The sequence below is a fragment of the Vulpes vulpes genome, chromosome 16, assembly GCF_048418805.1.
Source record: "Vulpes vulpes isolate BD-2025 chromosome 16, VulVul3, whole genome shotgun sequence".
NCBI classification, from domain to species: Eukaryota; Metazoa; Chordata; class Mammalia; order Carnivora; family Canidae; genus Vulpes; species Vulpes vulpes.
Genome location: NC_132795.1, coordinates 20255732 through 20276752, shown reverse-complemented (window position 1 = coordinate 20276752; position 21021 = coordinate 20255732). Strand labels below are relative to the sequence as shown.

The 21021-nt window shown below is 39.8% G+C and overlaps 1 protein-coding gene across 2 annotated transcripts; it reads right to left on the bottom strand.

The window, feature by feature from the left end:
* Positions 1-725: 725 nt before the first annotated feature.
* Positions 726-19736, bottom strand: TMEM237 (transmembrane protein 237). 2 transcript variants are annotated; one of them, XM_026002533.2, is made up of 13 exons: positions 19546-19736; positions 16900-16931; positions 16252-16262; positions 15010-15066; positions 13899-14039; positions 10563-10683; positions 9631-9788; positions 7623-7746; positions 7146-7337; positions 5247-5320; positions 4493-4586; positions 3601-3722; positions 726-1407 (listed from the first exon to the last, which is right to left on the bottom strand). In XM_026002533.2, the coding sequence occupies exons 1-13, from the start codon at positions 19582-19584 to the stop codon at positions 1340-1342; spliced, it is 1233 nt and encodes a 410-aa protein (XP_025858318.1). In that variant the 5' UTR covers positions 19585-19736; the 3' UTR covers positions 726-1339. The 2 variants fall into 2 exon arrangements, with proteins under 2 accessions (XP_025858318.1, XP_025858319.2); XM_026002534.2 differs by lacking the exon at positions 19546-19736 and adding an exon at positions 18654-18908.
* Positions 19737-21021: the final 1285 nt, after the last annotated feature.

The following is a 21021-nucleotide window of genomic DNA, read 5'->3' as shown; positions in this document are numbered from 1 at the left end:
CCGCAGCGGAGCGTCCCCACTGTCCTGTATCCTCCCGGCCTCCGCCTGTCCCGGGGGAGCGCAGGATCCTGGGCTGTGTCCCCCCGTGTCCTGGGCTCCGGGGCCTGCGCTTCTGGAATCGAGCTCCGGGGCGTGCAGCCCCCTCCTCGCCGAGCTGTCGCCTGAGCTGCTCCCGAGGCCCCGCCGGCCCGTGCTCCAGCCCTTTAGAGAGCTGGGCCTGTGGGTGTGGCGCACTCTCCCCCGGGCGCACCTCCTCTGTTAGTGACCGCGGGAACCTGGGGTCTCCACTGACCCTCCTGGGATTCTGCTTGAGTTCCCTGAAAGCACCTTTCCATCCAGGAAGATTGTTAAAGTTCCTGCTTCTCTGGGGCTGGGCTTTCCTGTCCTGGAGGCTCTTGCTGCCCCCCTTAGCCTGGCTCCTCGCAGGGGCCCCTCCTTCACTGGATTCTTTTTAATTTTCCATCTTCCCACCTTGTTAGAAGCACGAACTCTTCTCTCTGTAACATTTCAGCTGTTCTCTCTTTAAATCTCGGGCCAAATTCATAGGTTTTCAGGATGATTTGAAAGTTATCTAGGTAAGCTGGTGGGACAGGGGATTTGGGGACCCTACTCCTCCACCCTTTTGCCCCGCCCCTCCAGTTCTCTACATATTTTGGATATTAACATCTTACCAAACATATCAAATATTTGCAAATATCTTTTCCCATTCAGTAAGTTGCCTTTCATTTTGTTGATGCAAAAGCTTTTTATTTTGGTATAGTCCCAATGTGAAACTTTTCAAACAGAAAAGGTACATTTTCTTTTTATTAGTCATGAAGTAAATCATCTTTCAAGTTAAATTACATTATACTTCTTACATGATACATAACCACAACCACCAAGCCAGTTTGAAAAAAGACAGATTTCATATTTTAATTTATTCAGTAAGGAGAATTAAAAATAAAGGTCTTTTGTCCCTTTCTTTCCTATTCCCTACTTTTTATGGTTAAACCTGATACATATTTTGTAACACTAAGTAATGGCTTTTTCTATAATACAGCTTTTTACAATAATGATTATAAATGCAACTCATTTGAGAGAACAGGAAATAAACACTTTCACCTGCTGGTTTCTAGCTCATTACCTCCTTTGTCTTTAAGATGACAATGCTACACAGATTAACATTTGGGTATGAATTGCAGATACAAGTTTTAACATTTTTCATAATCTTTAGAAAATTTTCAGTACCATACAATCAAAAAATCAATTTCAAATACACCTGTACATGTCTTAAAAAATGCATTTAAAAACAAGAATAGGAAAAATACCAGGCCAGTACTACACTGAAGACGAGCTGGCATTATGAAGACACTTTGAGTCCTTTAGCTTGGTCAGGATATCCTTCCACATCTGAGCAGAACATCAACTCTGAGAGAGAAAATGAACAGATCATACTCAGACTGGTTTCCAGGTACTCCAAAAAGAATTTTCCGGCTTAGTTTTAAAGACTCACTCGACATACTGACAACTTTAATATATTTAATACAAAGTCTTCATGTACAAATAACAATTCTTGATAATGAAATCTGATTTGAAAGGTGACTGACAAATGTACAAGTTTTGCATTTTAAAATGTTCAAGTTTTAAATGTATTGCAAACCACTGAAAAATAAGACATATGTAATGGAGATACTACAGTAACTCTCACACCAGAAAATGTAGGTCAGACAACCCAGGATCATTAAACAGCTGAAAGGTCTAATTCTATGGTAACTGTCGTAATCCTCAATGGAGCCACAGATGAAGAGCAAGCTCTCAGAATTATTATACCATTTAGTCACCAAAACAACCCAATAAACAAAGTTCTCATCTTCATTTTATATTTACTCTTTTTATCCACATAGAAATAAAATGTTATATGACCCTAAGAGACAGTCACATGGCCTTGAGAGAGAGCAAGATTCTGAAATATTAAGTAATACACGCTTTGTGATTTAGGCTCAATACTGCACAAGCCAGCTGGATCCAGCTTCAATCCCAAACACAGTGTAGAATGTTATTAGTTGACATTTCTACATTTAAACTATTACTTAGCATAGATGTGTAATTTGTCAAAATACCAATAAATGTAGAAAAAGAAGATCTTGGGAATTTAATAAAGTCCTCTGATATAAATATTAGATGAAAAATTCCTCGAATGACTAAAAACTATGCTGAGTGGAAACAAAAAAACAGCAAAATATGTAGAGCCTAAGACAACTTTTAAGAATACTTTAAAAATATACCAAAGGAATAAAGCAACAGAATATTCTTCAATTCTCATGTGAAGGAACATGAGGATTACGATGCAAAAGGGTACATTCATGAATAAAATTGCACCAGATTACAACTTTTGTCTTAGTTTTTACAAATGGAAATACTGGGGTGATTCTCAAGTCTAAGACTTCCGGGATTGTCATTAGTTATCAAATTGCACTGAAAGGCTCAGGATATTTATCCAATCAAGAATAAAATCATAACCAAAGTCTAGAAAATATCAAAGAGATTCAAAGGTGAAAGTGTGGAATGTCTGCCAAGAAATATGTTACACTACAAATCCTAGCAGTTCTAAAGCAGTGTGCTCAAGGACTACCAGTTTGCTAATATGATTCCTCTTCTCCAGGTGTTCCTAAAGGAGTCTGGTCTAGGGACTAGAGATTAGTAAATCTCACTTTACACTGGGCACACTAGAGCTAGGATTACTAAACACTTCATTAGACAATGAAGGGTGAAGAATCTGTGCCAGGTAAAGGAGGAAATAAGAATGAATATGTGTCTGACAAATACTACATAGATGAAGCATGATTTATTTCAAATTAAGAGCTACTTTGATCAGAAGGAGATTAGGAGAAATGAAAAGCAAAGACTCTATAAAATACTTGAAGAATTCAGAAAAAAATACCTCTTAAACATAAATATGCACATGGGCCATAGGAGATTTTCTATAGGTACTTTGAGGCCCCAGCTTTCCTTGACACTGTCTCTGCTTCTCTTGGCATTGTTTCACCACTTTATTGTCACTCCTATTATATTATTTTATTTTATTTATTTTATTTATTTTATTTTTTTTAATTTTTATTTATTTATGATAGGAACACAGTGAGAGAGAGAGGCAGAGACACAGGCAGAGGGAGAAGCAGGCTCCATGCACCAGGAGCCTGACGTGGGATTCGATCCCGGATCTCCAGGATCGCGCCCTGGGCCAAAGGCAGGCACCAAACCGCTGCGCCACTCAGGGATCCCCCTATTATATTATTTTAAATGCATCTTATGGTATCAGAATTTCATAAGCTATATCCATTAAAAGATTTATAAAATCAACAAATTTCATGATATTCTTATACGATTTTTTCTTTATTCTTTTTTTTTTTTAAGTTTTGAGAGAAAGAGACAGTGTGCACATATGCACACAAGGTAGGGGGAAGGAAGTGCAGAGAGACAAGCAGATCCCTACTTACTGAGCTCAGGCTGATCCCACAACTCCAAGATAATGACTGGACCACTAAGATCATGACCCAAGCTGAAATCAAAAGTTCAACCGACTGAACCACCCAAGCACCCCACCTATTTTTTCTTTAATACCTTCACTAAGATCCATGCCTGGCCTATAAGATAAAAAAAGCCAAGATAGTCCAACCAGAAGGGCCACCACGAGATTCACCACAATCCAGGGCTGAAGAATCTGTTCCTCAACACCTGCTGCCCTAAAGGTATAGAAATACTTGTTAGAAATGTCTCCATTGGTTTCATATATCCAAATATATCTATTTAGTGAACTTTAAAAAAAATAACAATCCTCACCTAGAGAAATAACAACAAGCATGAAATATATACTATATAATACACACACACACACACACACACACACACACACGGGAACACTGAACTCAAATCTGCTTTATACATTGATATAAATGAAAATTTAGTATTGCCAAGCAATTTTTTAAGTTTCCCTTTCTAACTACTGTGATGCTACTGATGCCCCAGACACTCTCAAAAAAGACTGCCCCTGTGAGTTTTGTGAATTGGACACTCAACCTGCCTGTGAGCTTCATGACTAGCCATTGATCTGTGGAGACTGACTCTCTCTAAACTGCTCTCTTTCTAGCACTGCTTGGTTATCTGACTCCATCCCAGCACTACTTTGGGGTATTAGACCTCCTAACGGAGTGAGGGTACAGGGCTTCCCTAATTCATTGTATATGAACGACCTTAAAATCGTAAATTACTAGATCTAAGACAGATTTATAAAAAGAATATATTTCATTAAAAATGCAAGTATAAACAACAATAATTATCCACTAACCACTGCAATTGAGTACTTTTTCTTGCCATAATTATGGAAACAAAAACAGGGCCTTCATTATTATTTATAGATGAAAACATATAAAAAAGAGTGAAGGATAAGAGTAGTACCCTTACTACCACTGCTGCTGTTATTCCCATCAATTGCCAATGCTATTGTGCATCTTACCAGAGGCTACCATTAACAGAGGAGGGTGTGTAAAGGTGGATCCTGTCACTTGTCATTTGCTGACTCAGAGACAATACAAGAGCAGTAAAGTACACTAAGAAAAAGACAAATGAAATTACTAATAATGTATTTTTAACAATCCAGTTTATTTTGAATTTATAGATTACTGTAAGGTCAAAAATAACCTATACTTTGAGGGATAATGACAGAAAAGAAATTCATTTGATCAATTTCCATAGGCTGGCTAGCCTTATTTTATTTTTAAAGAACCTAGACTCAGAAGGGTATTTTGAGATGCTCACTATTTCCTCATTAGAAATTACAAGAACCTAGAAGATCTTTTAAGAAATTATAAATGACTTACTCAAGGTCTTAAAACTAGTTTTATTAATAGTCTCATGACTTAGAACAAAATGTATCCCAAATTATCAAGAAGATACAAAATAGTATCTGTTATTGAAATGCTATGCCAACTCAATCTGTTTGATATCAAGTAGAAAACAAAAAACCAAAACATATCGAAATATAGAATAAATTCAACTTTTAATAGTTATTTAGATCAACTCTATTGAAAAATAATCCTATTAAAACTATACCTATCTTTTTTTAATTACAAATTCCACTAAACATCTATAAGTAATGTCTATAAGTAGTAATATAAAATCTTTCTAAAAGTAAATTTAAACTTTTCCTGGTTCAAAATTACAGTGTAATTCAAGTATTATACAATTATCAAATGAAAACATTTACTCACAGAAAGAGGCTAAAGCTGTTGGATCCAGGGCAAGAAAATTTCGGATTGCTACTGATGTTTTAGCAAAATCAATTCTAGAAAATACAAAAGCTTCTTGTCACAATGCACTCGTAAACTTCTTACAAAACTGCACTTTCTTAATCACAGTTCTTTCATTCTCTATTCTAATGCTACCACGTACATTGTTTAAGCTTTAAGTAACTACAGTTAACACTAGATACACATGAAAAAATATCTTATTTACAAAAGCCACATAAAACATTCAACTAGATTAATATTTAGTCAACATTCCTTTGGAGTTAAGACACTGAAGAAACAAATTAAACTTGATCTGCAAAATTTCTTTAGATTCTACCCCTATTACCCATTTCAACAGGCTGTAAGTTGCTGTTTTTCTTAATGGGTTCAATTGTATTCTTGAAGACCTGGTGAACTTCTAACCCCTGGCACCTGTGGACATGACCTTATTTGGAAGGAGGGTCTTTACAGCTGTTTTCAAGTTAAGATGAGGTCATTTAAAGGGCCCCTAATTCAGTACAACCGGTGGCCTTATAAGAAGAGAAGAGATCACGGGGAAAATCACCACATGGCAGAAAGGCAGAGGTTGGAGTGATGCATCTACAAGCCAAAGAACTCCAAGGAATGCCAGTAACCACTGAAAACTAAGGAAAGGTGTGGAAGAGACTTTCCCACCAGCCACCAGCCCTCCAGAAAGGAACCAACCTGGCCAACACCTTCATTTCCAGACTGAGAAAGAATAAATTCCTGTTGCTTTAAGTCACCCGGTCTGTAGTACAGTTGACCCTTGAGCTACAAAGGTTTGAACTGCGTAGGTCCATCAATATGAAGATGTATTTCAGGGATCCCTAGGTGGCGCAGCGGGTTGGCGCCTGCCTTTGGCCCAGGGCGCGATCCTGGAGACCCGGGATCGAATCCCACATCAGGCTCCCGGTGCATGGAGCCTGCTTCTCCCTCTGCCTGTGTCTCTGCCTCTCTCTCTCTCTCTCCCTGTGACTATCATAAATAAATAAAAAATTAAAAAAAAAAAAGATGTATTTCAGTAACTATAGTACAGTACCCCAAATGTATTTTCTCTTATGGCTTTCTTAATAACTTGTTTTTTCTAGTTTATTTTTTTTAGTTTATTTTTTATAATTTTTTTAGATTTATTTTAGAGAGAGAGAGCACATGCATGCACATGCAACAACTGGGGGGGAGGGGGAGAGGGAGAAAGAGAGAATCCTCAAGTTGATTCCCCATTGAGCATGGAGCCTTAGGGCTTGATCCCATGACCCTTAGATCATGACCCAAGCTGAAATCAAGAGCCAGCCGCTCAATCAACTGAGCCACCCAGGCACCCCCTAGCTTACCTATTTAGTATATAATACTAAATATATAATACATATACAAAACTTGTGGTAATGGGCTATCTGTTATCAGTAAGGTTTCTGGTCAACAGTAGGCTAGAAGTTCTGAGGGAATAAAAAATTATACACGAATTTTTGCCTTGCAGGAGGTCGGCACACCCAAACCCTGTGATGTTCAAGGGTCAACTGTACTTTATTATAGCAACCCTAGGAAACTCATACAATACCCAAATCACCTATACTTGATTCAGATGACTTAGAAGATGATATTTGGGGCTGTATTTGTCGATTATATTTGGATGAAATTTTAGACCTAGAGTTGATGCTGGAATGGGTTTAGATTTTGAGGATGCTTTCACTGAGAGTATTCCCATCCCATCCCCCAAAACAGAAACAGCCTTTAAAATAAAAGCCAAAATAATATTAATATATTATAATTCTAGTTTGAAAACTATCATAGTCAGGGACATATTTTGCTCAACATTTCCACCTGAAGAAAAGTGAGAGGGATGTATAGTCATAATAGTCTTACCTGTCAAAAGTTGAAATAGTACTTAGAGCTAAAAGCAAGTAGAGAAGACTCTGGAATGGATATGCCAAAGACTTGTACTGCTGCAGAAGGTTTGAGAAGTCAGAAAGCTGATCTCCTGCTAGCACGTATATGAAAACAATGTTCCACACAGCACAGCCAGCCAAGAAGCCATGAGAAAAGAGACCAATCATCCTGAATGGAAAAGGGTTTCATTATTACACATGTATTACTAAAGTAAAAAGCTAAAATAGTTTTTAAATCTCTTCACGTGAAAGAGTAAAACTCACCATTTCAAAAAAGTAAAAACAAGCCTTTTCTTTTTATTACAAATAGACGATTTAACTCCAATTAAATGGAGTTTTAAAAAATATACCTATTGACTATTTTAAGTTGTCAATTTTGTTAACAATATTGAGCAATCAATACTTTTAAAAAAAATCCTGCAACATTTAAGAAAAGTCCCGCAGAAGCAGCCACCTGAAAGCCCGGTTCACTGAGAGTGCAACATCTCTGGTTGTCCAGGAAAGCTTCATGTCCATTGACACCTCGATATTTTCTGTGGTCTTTATCAACTCTGAACGATCAGCAGCCTGGAATCGCCCTAAGTACACATTACACAATTATTAACAACTAGCGACAAAGAACCCTGGTTGTCTTTTTATCTTATTTCACACGGTTCGAACCCTGGGACTGAGATTTTGCTTTTTTCCCATCTAAAAATTCTCCCTGACCCAGTCCTTGTTTGAGAAGGCTCTTTTCTTTTGGTTGCTTAAATCCACTATCCTTTTTTCTTTAGAGAAAATAAAGCCCGTATGCTTTCCTCTCATCCCAAAACAGATGTTAAAGTAACAGTTTTAGGAATCAATTATATTTCATGAAATACAATAAGGAACTTCTCACTCAGGACAAAGTCTAAAAACCTTTAATGTGACATAATCTACAAAATTCTAATTTTGAGACTTTAGAAGTTTATTAAAGTTTAAATGACAACACTATAAAGCTAAGTCAATGTTTGAAAGCACTTTGAATTTCTTAGGAAAAGATGCCAGTGTGTGCAGCATGGCCTTCAGTGATGACAGAGAAGAAAGGGGTTGTTTCATAAACTTTAGGATTCCTGTGACAAGTATCAGTTCAAGTGTCAGCACCTCAACACCATGTGCACAGCGCTTTATCCTTTTACTGTTCACGAGGCTCCTTCTTGCAGATCTACCAATCTACAAATGGATCTCAGGAAGCAGGAAGGGTCCCATTTCAATTACATTTGCCAAATTGGGCTGTCAAGTGTTTTGGAGGATGAAAGGCTGAGGTGCAATACCTAATTTTCCCTAAGAAAAGACAACTCTGGGCAGACGAGTGTCTTTTATGGTCAATTACTCTAGTGGGGAAGTTTCTGTGCTAAGGAAAACAAGAGTAAAAATGCGGATTGAATACACTGTTTTAAAAACAGATTAAAAAATCGGTATTGCTTAAAAATGAGGATTCAGTGATATTGCTTAAAAACAGAAATTAAATAGCAACACAGTATACTAATAAAAGCACTTGACTAGAAGCCATGAAATCTCCATTCAAGTCTCAATTCCTCACCAACCGTTAGACCCTGATGAAGTTAGGTTCCCGGGATCACAAGTTTCTCACTGGCCAAGAACTTCAAGATCCCTTAGATGACATCTTACAGAATAGAAATTCTAAAATGGATGTACATAAAATCTAAATTGTAAATTTTTAGAACTAATGTTATGGTTCATTTAAGTTCTTTACGTGCATACTCATAGCATATCCATGGGATATATATGATCACAATCATGCTTTCTGTATGTTTTTCTTAAATACTGTAAATGCAGTTTTGTAATCTATGCACATTATACAATGTCAAGACTACTTTCCAAAAGAATCTGAAGCTACAAGGTTGTATTTCTTATTTAATATGGTAATACCATCATGTATCTTCTCTCATTTATTTTTAATTATAAAATATATCATTAGCTGCCCCACAACCAATGCCACTCGCCACTACCCATACTGGAAAACTGGTAAAGTACAAGAATAAAGGAATGGGTGAAGGGAGTGGGGGGAAATTTTCTAAAGAACTCATAGTCCCGTAACCCAAAAAGAATCAGCATTAATATTTTGGCATATTTCCTTCTAGTCTTTTGTCTTATACATTTCTCTATAGTTAGGTGTGTATCTATTTTTCATTAAATCTTTCCATGAAATGAATATTCTCCCTAAACATTATTTTTAATGGTGCAGATTTTATTATATAGATACACCATAACTACCTGAAATCATACCCCTTCTATTTTATACTTATGTTGTTTCCAACTTTTCATTCTCAAGAATAACATAATAATTAGTTTTGTGTATAAACTTTTGTCCATATTTTTATTGCCTTAATTCAGATCTCCAGAAATTTGATTCCTAAGTCAAAGGTATAGCCTTGTGTAAATACTAAAAATCTTAAGTTCCAAAACAAGGAACTACTTACGGGTTTTTTCCACAAACACTTTGCCTACAGGCTGGCTAATGCCAGTGGGTGCAGTGAATATAGACTGTTGTTCTGGACCACTTTGCTCATCAGTAATTATGTCCTCATCTTCTACTCCTAGTTCATTGGTATATTGTAATTCTGCTGGCTGGGTTTTCCTGTACTCAGGAAGAATGTAAGAAAAACAGATTAGTATTATACTTTTACAGACCCACATAAAGGAGGTACCTATAAAAGAGCCTTGGACTTGGAGTTGAGAAATTTCATTTTTACTTAACTGGGTCTGTTCTTAACTGTTAATATGCAGCAAATCACATACATTTCTGTGGGCCTCAGTTTTCTCATCTGGAAAATGAAGTGACTGAACTACATCTGTAAGGTTCTTTCCACACTTAAAGCGATAGGATTCTATATAAATATTGATCACTATTTGTAGGGCATTTCCAAATACAAACAATAGCGTCATATAACTTCCAGTGTACTTCTTTAAAGTATATACTATTTTATCCAAGACTTAATTTCCTATACTAAAATACATATTTTTATTTATTGCTGAAATAATCATAATCTGAATTCTATCAACATGAGAAAATACATCACAATAGTCTACTTTATTAATATTACCTTCAAATTTCAGTATCTTTAGTATTTACTTTTTGCTACTTATATAATATCTTCTATGGATGTTCCTCTTTTTTAGAGACAGCTCCTAAGATCTTTTTTTTTTTTTTAGCTCCTAAGATCTTTAATTTTAGCATTTTACTTCTTCAATTGTTTACTCTTTTCAAATTTATCATTAGTTGGTTTAAATGATATTTTTGTAATCCTACTTGAGTGTTTAATAAGACTTAATCAAAAGGTACCTTTGAAAGCTCTGAATTAAGTAGCACAGTGTCCCTAAAGAATATTTAGAAGGACAAATAAAATCTTACTTTGTCTTTCTTCGAGGTTTTTGAATAACTGCCTCCTCAGCTGGCTCCACATCAATGCCATTTTCATTCCGTAATAAAGATGAGCCAGATGTTTTCTTTTGGGTTAAAGAAGTCTCCAATTCTGAAAATAGAGAGTAAATTTTCAAATTACTATAACATAAAAAGAAAAGTAATACTTAAAACTTATGAGATTACTTTAAAATTTTTAATCAGGCCAAAATTTTTTCATCATTTTACTAATTTTTATAATTTTATATCCTTCAACACTAAAATATTTGAAATTACAATGTCAAAAAATATGGAAAAATTCAAGTAATCCAACATCCAGAGTTTTGTGGGAGCCCACAGATTACCTGTGTTTCAGTGATTCACCCAAAGGACTCATGGGACTCAGAAGTCATTACACTCACAAGTCCTTATATTCAGTTACAACTTATTAGACTGAAATGACATAAAGCAAAATCAGCAAAAGGAAAAAACACACAGAGCAAAGTCCAGAGGAAACTAGGTATAAGCTTCCAAGTTCTTCTATCAATGGAGTCACACAGGATGCACTAACTCCTCCAGCAACAAGCTGACATGTGTGACACTTTCTCTACCAAGGAAGCTCATTACAAACTTGGCACCCAAGGCTTTTATTGGCACCTGATCACATAGACACCCCCTGCCTAGCACATACCAAAATTCCAGATTCCCAGAAACAAAGCAGGTGTTCAGCATAAATCATACTACATTCACAATCGCGGAGTAAACCACCCTTATAACTTAGGGAAAGTTCCATTATCAGCGTAGGGAACTACTCACCAGCTAAGTTGCAGAGGCCAGTGAAGAGGCTACCTTGCAATCAGGCCTAATGAGAGCAGTCCCAGGCCTGCTATGTTAACTCCCTCCCGAGCACAGGGTATTAAGTTTAAGTAAGTCAACAAAGCCTTCTCATCTGCTAGCTACTCTTCCAATCTGAAAATACGGACAACAGCTTCCTGGAATGTCCTCAAAGCCCCTAGAATTCTATTTTAATAAAATGTTTATAGCCCAAACTAGAAATGCAATAGAAGTAGAGTCAGTCTATTGTACTCATCCAGAACAAAACAAAAAATAAAACAAAACTAAAAACTCAGAAATCCAGAAGGCTGTACATGCACAGGTGGGTGCATTCTGGAATGGCAGTGACAGGTACTCTCTGGCCCAGAACTTAGTTGGGTTCTGAATTTTCTAAAAATGGTCAACTCGTTTCTGTAAATACATTTTTCGTAAGTTGTAAAACTAGGTACTGGTATCCATCCAGATTTTCAAATTCATACCCTAATTGAATTAACTAAGATGGTAGTTTTAATTCAACTATATTTGCTGCCAGTAATGAAACAGATCATACAAAGAAATCATCAAACTTTCTGAGCATCATTTCTGTTTTTCCACTCTTCTGCCCACATACTGCAGTATCCCACTTCAACTTGCCTCTAAAAACTATAGACTTTTCCAGTTTCTGCCCTCTTTTCCTGTAATTTTTTCACCCAATCAGGACCCACTGTTTTCTAAGAGAATAAGTAATGGTCAGGGAAATTATTTTGTGATAAATTATTTATCAAATAATTATTTGTAAATAATTATTTATCAGTGATCAATGTTACTAGGAAAGAACGATCTCCCAATCTTTATTCCTTCCCTTTATTTTACTCTAACAAAACCCATTATCTTTCTTCTAATTACTATAAAAGTCATAATGCTCAATATATGAAAAATTAGTAAAATATAAATGAAGAAAGACAATAAAAATTATCGTTAAATCCTCCTTCCCAAAAACCTAACATTGTCAACACTTTGCTATATCCTTCCATTGTTTTTACTTTATGTATGCATGAATATACATGTGTTCTGGGTAGAACTGTGTCCCCACCTAAAAGATATGTTCAACTCCTAACCCCTAGTACCTGTGTATGAAACTTTATTTGGAAATTTGCAGCTAGTCTATTTAGAATAAGATTATGCTCGATTAGGATGGGACTGAAATCCAATGATTCATTATAAGAAGAGCAAAATATGGAGGCATGTGGGTGGCAGTCAGTTAAGCATCTGACTCTTGGTTTCAGCTCGGGTTGTGACCTCTGTGTCAATAGATCGAGCCCTGCATCCATCTCTATGCTCAGGACAAAGTCTGAGACTTCATCTTAAGACTCTCTCTCTTTCTCCCTCTGCCCCTCCCCACTGCCTGCACATTCTCTAAAATAAAGAAATAAATCTTTAAAAAAGAAAGAGCAAAAAATGGACACAGAAACACATGGAAAGGTATGAGGACAAAGGTACAAAATAGTTATACTGCCACAGCCAAAGAACACCAAGGACTGCCAACTACCAGAAGCTAAAAGATGGATGGATTCTTTCCTAGAGCCTTCAGAAGCAGCCTGGCCCTGTGGACACCTAGATTTCAGACTTCTGTCCTCCAGAGCTGTCAGAGAATAAATATCTGTTGTTTTAAGTTACTCTATGATAATTTGTTATGCCAGCTTTGGGAAATACAGCATATTTCACAAAAAAATAGGCTATTTTAAAACAAAAATAAAATCCTTTGATATATCCTATTATATGTGTGGGTGATGACTCAACAGTACATTACTGATGGTTCTCCTTGTCACTATTTCACCTTCACAGTCCTTTTAACTGGTGCTCAGTTTCTAATAAAGAGATAAAACATGATTTATTTAGCCAGTATCATTTTGTTAGCTATTGATTATTATCAGTTTCTACTCTTATAAATAATGTTGCAGTTAACATCCTTAATTATGGTAGCTATTGTAGTCACTTCTATTCCTAAAAGTTCATACAGGCTATACTAATTTATGCTCCTATCAGCAGTATATGAATGTATTCCTTTCTCATCAACACTTTTTTATCTAACACTTTTTAATTTTGTATTCTGAAAAAAGCATTGCCAATTTGATAGTATTTTGTTTACCTTGTGAGTAGTGCCTGGAACAAAGTAAGACTCAATAAATGATAACTGTTCTTTTATTGTATTACTGTCAATACTGAATCTATCCTTTCCTCACTGACCTGAAATGTCTATTTTGTCATATATTAAATTCTTATACACACCAAGATCTGAACTTTCTGTTTTGATCCTGAGTTTGTATCCCTTCCCTCATAATATATGGATATATGACCAAAAGAGACCCTCTAAAGTGTTCTTGACTTAAACTATTAGAGTTACTTTAATAGTGAAAACTTTAATAAAAAAAAAAAAAGAAGAGATATGGGTGGGGAAAAATGGGAACAGAGTTTTTAATCATATCCCCCAAATCAAAGCTACTATCACAACCTAACCTTGGTTTCTTCACATACCAAGAGGTAGCCTCGTCTTCTTCTGTCTCCTTTGAACAGGAGCTTCTTTTGGGTGCTCTGTGGATTCTTTACTTGGTGGCTCACTGCCCTCAGACGGCCCGTGAACGGAAGCCTGAACAAAGCCTTCCAAAGAAGCACTACCTACAGAAAAGCAGAGTGGGAAAAAACAGGATAACCTGAGCAGAGATTACAGAGTTTTAAAAAGATGGAAAAAAAAAAAAAAAGGGACTTGAATAGCTCCTAAGTGATGATTAACTGTCCTTTGTTTCATCTTTGCCTTTAAGAATTGTCTATAAGAATTGGCTTTAACCCACATTTTTATCACATTATCACATTATAAGTATAATAAATTCAGTACTTGATATATCAGATTAATACTCAAAGTTGTTTACTATATCACTATATACGGATCCAGATATTTTCACATCTTAAGACTTGTAAGAGGCAACAATTAGAATGAAGGACCAGTTAGAGCTGACAGAGGTTTCAAGCCTGTGTGACCAGGAGAGTTGGGGATTCCATTAACAGAAATCTGTAAGAGGTAAAAATCGGATTTATTGTTGAAGGTAATGATGAATTCTGAACATGCTGAGTTTAAGTTACTGACCGAACATGCAGGATTAGTAGCGGATAAATAACTAAGACAAAAAAAGTTCACAGAACCTTCTCATTAGAGAACCTCTAATACATGAATGATATGGCCCTGCCTTCAGACTCTTGTTCTAATGAAGAGATTTGCTGACTGAAATGAGGGATCCAAGGACCTTGTGTCTCCAAATCCTGTTCAAGAGTCTGAAACCAATCATAGCTTAAGACAATTTATGCTGTATCGGGATAAAAGACCTCAAAAAGTCCAAGAATGTTGTAGGACGAAGAGTTTAAGTGGCACAATTCTTTCTTCCAAGAATGCTTCTAGACACTCTTCAGGCTTCCCACTGCCTTATTCCTCACTACTACCAGGAATCTCATTACTTTAAACTGATCTTGATTCTATCCTCAACACAGCAGCAACTAGGGACACTGGGGCCTTGCCTCTCCCTGATCTGTGATATCTGTCATGCCTAAGGTCCTGGAAAGACTCGTGATCTACACAAAAAGAACAACTTCTTACCTAGGGTGGTTTTTGTTTTAGGTTTCTTCTTCTTTGGACGACTAAGTGGAATATCATCTATAAAACAAAACAAAACGATAGAACAGGCTGCCTAAAATTCAATGCAAAGAACAGTCAAAAGGAACTTTTAGTAGGGAAGACCTTTCCCTCTCTTCCTGAGGCCCAGCCAACTTCTACAAATTAGGGGGAAAAAGGCAAGAAATTGACAAATTCAGGGGTGCCTGGCTGACTCAGTACAGCATGATCTTGATCTCAGGACCCAAAGTTCAAGCCCCATGTTGGGCACAGAGCCTACTCAAAATAAATAAATAAATAAATAAATAAATTAATTAAATTAAGGAGGGGGGAGAAACTGACAAAGTCAAAGAAAGTCTATAGTGTGGTGATAGTAGCTCATTGTTGGTCAGTAATATTAGAAACTGCAACATTTCTAATATTAGAAAAGAGGGCCCACAAAATATACATGTGATCCCCTTTATTCCTTGCACTTAGATATGGCCTATGACTAGTTTGAACCATTCACTGTGAGCAGAACTGATCTGCCAAAACACTGAAAGAGCCGGTGAGTAACTCAGCTTTCTCTTTCTTTGCTTAAGCACGTTTAGATGGCAGAAGCACAGAATGGAAGTAGCCTGGTTCACGACATAATTAGTAAAGAGTGGTACAAGACAACTGCCCTGGATTGTTGCCACACTGTACTTTACATTAACCAAAAATAACCTTATAGAAGTCAGAGATTCTGAAGTTATTATAGCATAACCCAGTCTATCCTGATTGAATGAGACAAAAGAAAATGTAGTCCTTATTATACAACTATAAACTAGCCAATAATTATGTTCTGGGTGACTCCACTCAAGAATGAGAGCTTTTAGGGATGCCTGGGTGGCTTTAGTGGTTGAGGGCCTGCCTTTGGCCCAGGGCAGGATCAAGTGCCACATGGGGCTCCCTGCATGGAACCTGTTTCTCTCTCTGCGTGTTTTTCATGAATAAATAAAAAAAATATTTTTAAAAAAAGAATGAGAGCTTTTATATTTGAAAGGTCAAATACCAATCATACAGCTAGTGTTATATATCAACCCTCATTTTAAAGATAGCAGTCATGAGAGATTATTTTGAAAAAAGGATATTGCAATATTATAAATTACACGACTCAGGTTCAACTTTAAGAAAAACATTAAGGAATCAAATTAACTTCTAAACTCCAAATTTTAAAAGTTTTACATTAAGAGTGAACTAACTCACCTTGATTAGCACTTTACATGACACCGACCAAATTTAATTAGGACAAAGACAAAAAAAAAAAAAAAAGAAACTATTAATTAGAAATATATTGTCAGGCTGAAAACTGACTTAAGTCATTATAAATTAAAAATAAGCTTTCATACAGTCAGCTAGTTCATAGACTAGCTTATTTTTATAAGTAAAAAAGCTAATAAATCCACTAATAACCCCAATATTTTCTGAACTTACATATACATATTTCCTACTGTCTGTAAGTAAAGTGGATTAAGCAGATTAAGAATTCTTATTTTGTCACTGATTAAAATCAGCTTAAACTGAGGAAACTATTCTAGCAAACAAAAGAGGATAAAAAGTCTGATAAACAAGACGTTCAGAATGGACCAATGGACATTCAGAATGGACCACTATCTTACCAATGTTCGGCTTGGAAATAGAACATTTAATTATAACTGTTATCCTAATGATTCAAGGATTTTTTTTTCAAGGATTTTTTTTTTTAACCTTTAAACTTTTAGGAAGACTTTTCCTAAAATTTTCAAGAGATCATCTCTGAATTATTATAATTTTGCAATGGAACTAGTTGACTTTTTCACTTTATTCATTTTGCATTTTTAAAACTCAATGATACAATCTCTAACTTATGTTTACCTTGGCACAGGTGGAAGGGCTCGTGGAGGACGCTATGGGGAGAAAAAGAAAATTGCTTGTAAGTAAAAGTCTCAGAACATCTTCATTTCATGTACTTCAAATCTTTTGATAACCTTGTTTATCGAATGCAACAGAGGAAGTACTCTTGAGAATCAGATGGGCAATTCTAAAATTGTTCTAACATTTCTAAATTTCATATAAAATTCCTTCCTTCCTATACTCCTTTCTATCCAGAGGCCAGGCTCTAAGTACTACAGATGTACTAATGAACAAAACAGAAATCCCTGCTTTTATGGAACTTCCATTCTAGTGGTTAAGTATTAGAAGATCACACACACACAAATGAGGGAGAATGTGGAGTGCTATTTTAGTTACAGAAAGTCTCTCAGACTTCCGAAAGGGGCCTGAATAAGAAAGAAGAAAAGAGACAAAGGGGAGCAAATACAAAGCCTTTTAGGAGAAATGGTTTCAGATAAAAGAAGCAAGCCCGGTAGGGCTGATGCATAGTTATCAAGACAGGCAGGACCAGATTAATTAATTAGGCTCTTTTTAAACAAAAAGGGGGCAGTCCGGGTGGCTCAGGGGTTTAGCACCGCCTTCAGTCCAGGGCCTGTGTCTCTCATGAATAAATAAAATCTTTAAAAAAATAAAAATAAATAGACAAAAAGGTGTCCAGATTTTATTTTAATTCAGTGGGAAGCCAAAGGAGGTTTTAAACCACATAGCAACATACTTAAAAAAAAAATAAAATCAAATCACTCTGAAAACAGTATGAGACTGCGTTTTGGGGCAGAGAGAATTAAAAAAAAAACCTTATAAAAATAAATTCATTTTTAAAAATTTTATTTATTTATTTGTGAGACAGAGAGAAAGGCAGAGACACAGGCAGAGGGAGAAGCAGGCTCCATGCAGGTAGCGCGACGTGGGGCTCGATCCCCAGGTCTCCAGGGTCACGCCCTGGGCTGAAGGGGGCGCTAAACCGCTGAGCCACCCAGGGCGTCCCTAAAAAGTAAATTAAAAAAAAAAAAAAATAAAAAATAAATAAGGGATCCCTGGGTGGCGCAGTGGTTTGGCGCCTGCCTTTGGCCCAGGGCGCGATCCTGGAGACCCGGGATCGAATCCCACGTCGGGCTCCCGGTGCGTGGAGCCTGCTTCTCCCTCTGCCTGTGTCTCTGCCTGTCTCTCTCTCTCTCTCTCTCTCTGTGATTATCATAAATAAAATAAAATAAAATAAAATAAAAAACCTTACAAACGATAAGAAAAGTTGTGTTTGCCATTCAGAGATTACAGTTGAGACGCATTCTGGAATCTTTCAAAATAAAATACTATCAGCAATGTGTCGAAATCAGTTTAATGTTGCAAGTGTCTCATGCTGCTTGCAGAGGACACTGATTCAAAAGGGTTACATTTTTAGACACTTTTTTTTTTAGTTGGTTCTACGACCGTCCCATTTAGCGATCCATTCGGTCACCGTATTAACACAAATGCTACGAGATCAGGACACAGCAGGCTGCCTCGACACTATCCAGTGATGAACCTCACCACCGGGAAAGAGCAATAGTCCTAAGAAAGAGCCACCGTCAGGCGGCTACCGACCGCGTCCTGCCCAAGGCTGCGGGTCACACGACGCTTCCACGTTTTCAAAAATCCCGCGAAAATGACGTGTCACCGCCGACCTTCAGGCCCCTCAAGAGTCGGAGGGCTCCACCGGACACAAAATCCCAGAGACTCAAACGGAACCGAGGCTGGCTTACCACCTGCTTCTTTCCCATTGCGTCCAACGCCGGGCTTCCCCGCGGCCGCGCGCCGGGAGCTCGCAGCCGGGAGCTCGCAGCCGGGAGCTCGCAGCCGGGAGCTCGCAGCCCGGAGCTCGCAGCCCGCTCCCCGCCCTCCGGCCCCCCTGCTCGCTCCCGCCCCGCACCCCCGGCCGCCTCCCGCCCCGCCCCCCCGGCCGCCTCCCGCCCGGGCCGCCGCGCGCAGGCGCCGTGCGTCATCGGCCTGCGCCGCCCGGGCCTGGCCGGCGCTCAGCCCGTTCGCTGCAGGACGCGGGCGGGGGTCGGCGCCGCGGGCCGGTCGGGCCTCGGCAGTGCAGCCCTGCGGGAAAGGGGCCGTGGGAGTGAGGGGCTGACAAGCCCGGGAAGAGAGACTCCAGCGGGCGTGGGGCAGCCACCACGGTTCTGCTCATGGTTTCCGAGTGGTTGCAGGGATTTGTTCGAGGGCGGTGGGGAAAGACCATGATTAATAGTCTCCGCTAGGAAACTGCGGTCTCCTCCGTGGGTGGCTAAAGGCCCTCCGGGAGGAGTCCGCAGGAGAGGCCTAGCTGGCAGCCCCGGGGCACCCAGGGGCCCGGGAAGGCGAGGCAGAGAGGCGTCGTCACAGCAACGTGGCCCCTCAGGCCCGGGCATCGGCACGCCCGGGTCCTCGCCTGGCTCCCGGGGTTCGGCTCCCGGCCTCGGGACGAACTCCCATCGCCCGCTCCGGTCCAATCCTGTGAGCATCCGAGGGGCGGACGCGCGTGCACGGCGAGCGGGGCTCTCGGCGGCCCCCAGCCCTAGGCGGCGGCCCCGCCCCAGGAGCCGCGGAGGCGATCGGGCTGCGCCCCCCGCCTCCGCCACCCCCGTGGCCGCAGCGCCCCTCACCGCTCACCGGGTGGGCCTCTGGCCGAAGCCCCGAGTCCGCCCTCATGGCGCTCCCCCTCGGGGCTCCCTCAGCGCAACCGCCGGCGGCCCGCGCCTGGCTCCCCGCGACCCGGCCTCCGGGGCCTGCGAGAGGGCGGCTTCCCGGGGTCTCGCTGGGCCGCAGCTCCGGGGCCGGACCTCCGGCTGCCTTCGGGGCGCCAAGCCCCGCCTCGCAGCGCGTCCACGACAGGGGGGGCGGGGCGAGAACCAGGAGGGGGCGGGGCGCGCGGGGAACCCGGAGGGGGCGGGGCGGAACCAGGAGGGGGCGGGGCACGGGGAGAACCTGGAGGGGGCGGGGCGCGGGGAACCCGGAGGGGCCCGAGGGCGGTGCGCGAGACGGACCCCGCGGAGGTCAAAACAGGCTCTGGGTACCGGGAACCGACGATTGGCAAGGCCAAGGCTGCCCGGAGGAGCCGGGAACTGCTAGTCGCTGAACCAGGAGAGGTCTGGAAGGGCCAAAGACTGATAAAAACTCCTTTGAAAAGGAGGACTTTGGGGATTTCTGGGTGGCTCAGCGGTTTAGCGCCACCTTCAGCCCAGGGCGTGATCCTGGAGACCCGGAATCGAGTCCCGCATCGGGCTCCCTGCGTGGAGCCTGCTTCTCCCTCTGCCTGTGTCTCTGCCTCTCTCTCTCTCTGCATCTCTCATGAATAAATAAATACAATATTAAAAAAGGGGGGGGACTTCTGTGGAACGCTGTCAGATTCTCCAGACACGGCTTCTTCCGACGGATCTCTGAACAAACTAGAGACCCCTGTACTGCAGGCACGTAGTAAGCACCCAGAGCTGACCCCTACCGGCACTTACCGACTTGCTATTTGGTTCTTTGACTTATTACTCTTGTATCTTGTTTATTGCGTGACTTTGGTTTCTTGTGTGGCGAATGGGAAGCCAAGTTAACTGTCACTCAGTTTGGAATCCTTCACCCGTTAAAATTGTGTAAACCCCGCTTTAGGCATGAATAGAGCTGACGGTGTGCAGAGGCGCATCCCGTGCACCGCCTTTGTAGGGCGCCAGAGATGCCCCCGCCCCCGCGCCCACCCCCACCCCCGGGCCCAGACAAATATCAGATTTCTTCTAGTTGTGTGTGTGTGTGTGTGTCTGTCTGTCTGTCTGTGTAGTGATACAGGCAGTTCTCAAAATGTTTGCCGCTTGCTTATCCTCCATCTCTGTACAGCAAGTTTGGGGAATTTTTTTTCTCAAAAAGAAAAAACACAACATAAGATCAAATTCAAGTTCATGTACCATTAAAAATGACTTAATTTTCTTTGGTGGGGTTTTTCTCTGGGGGGGAGGGAGGTTGGGTTTAATTTTTTTCTTTTTTTTTTTTTTGTCTTTTTGTTTGGAAGATAATCACTAAGTTAAAAAGAGCTACAAATACTTTGATGTGTATACTTGGTTTTATATTTAAGAAAGAGATTGGGGGAGTAGACGGATGGTGTGG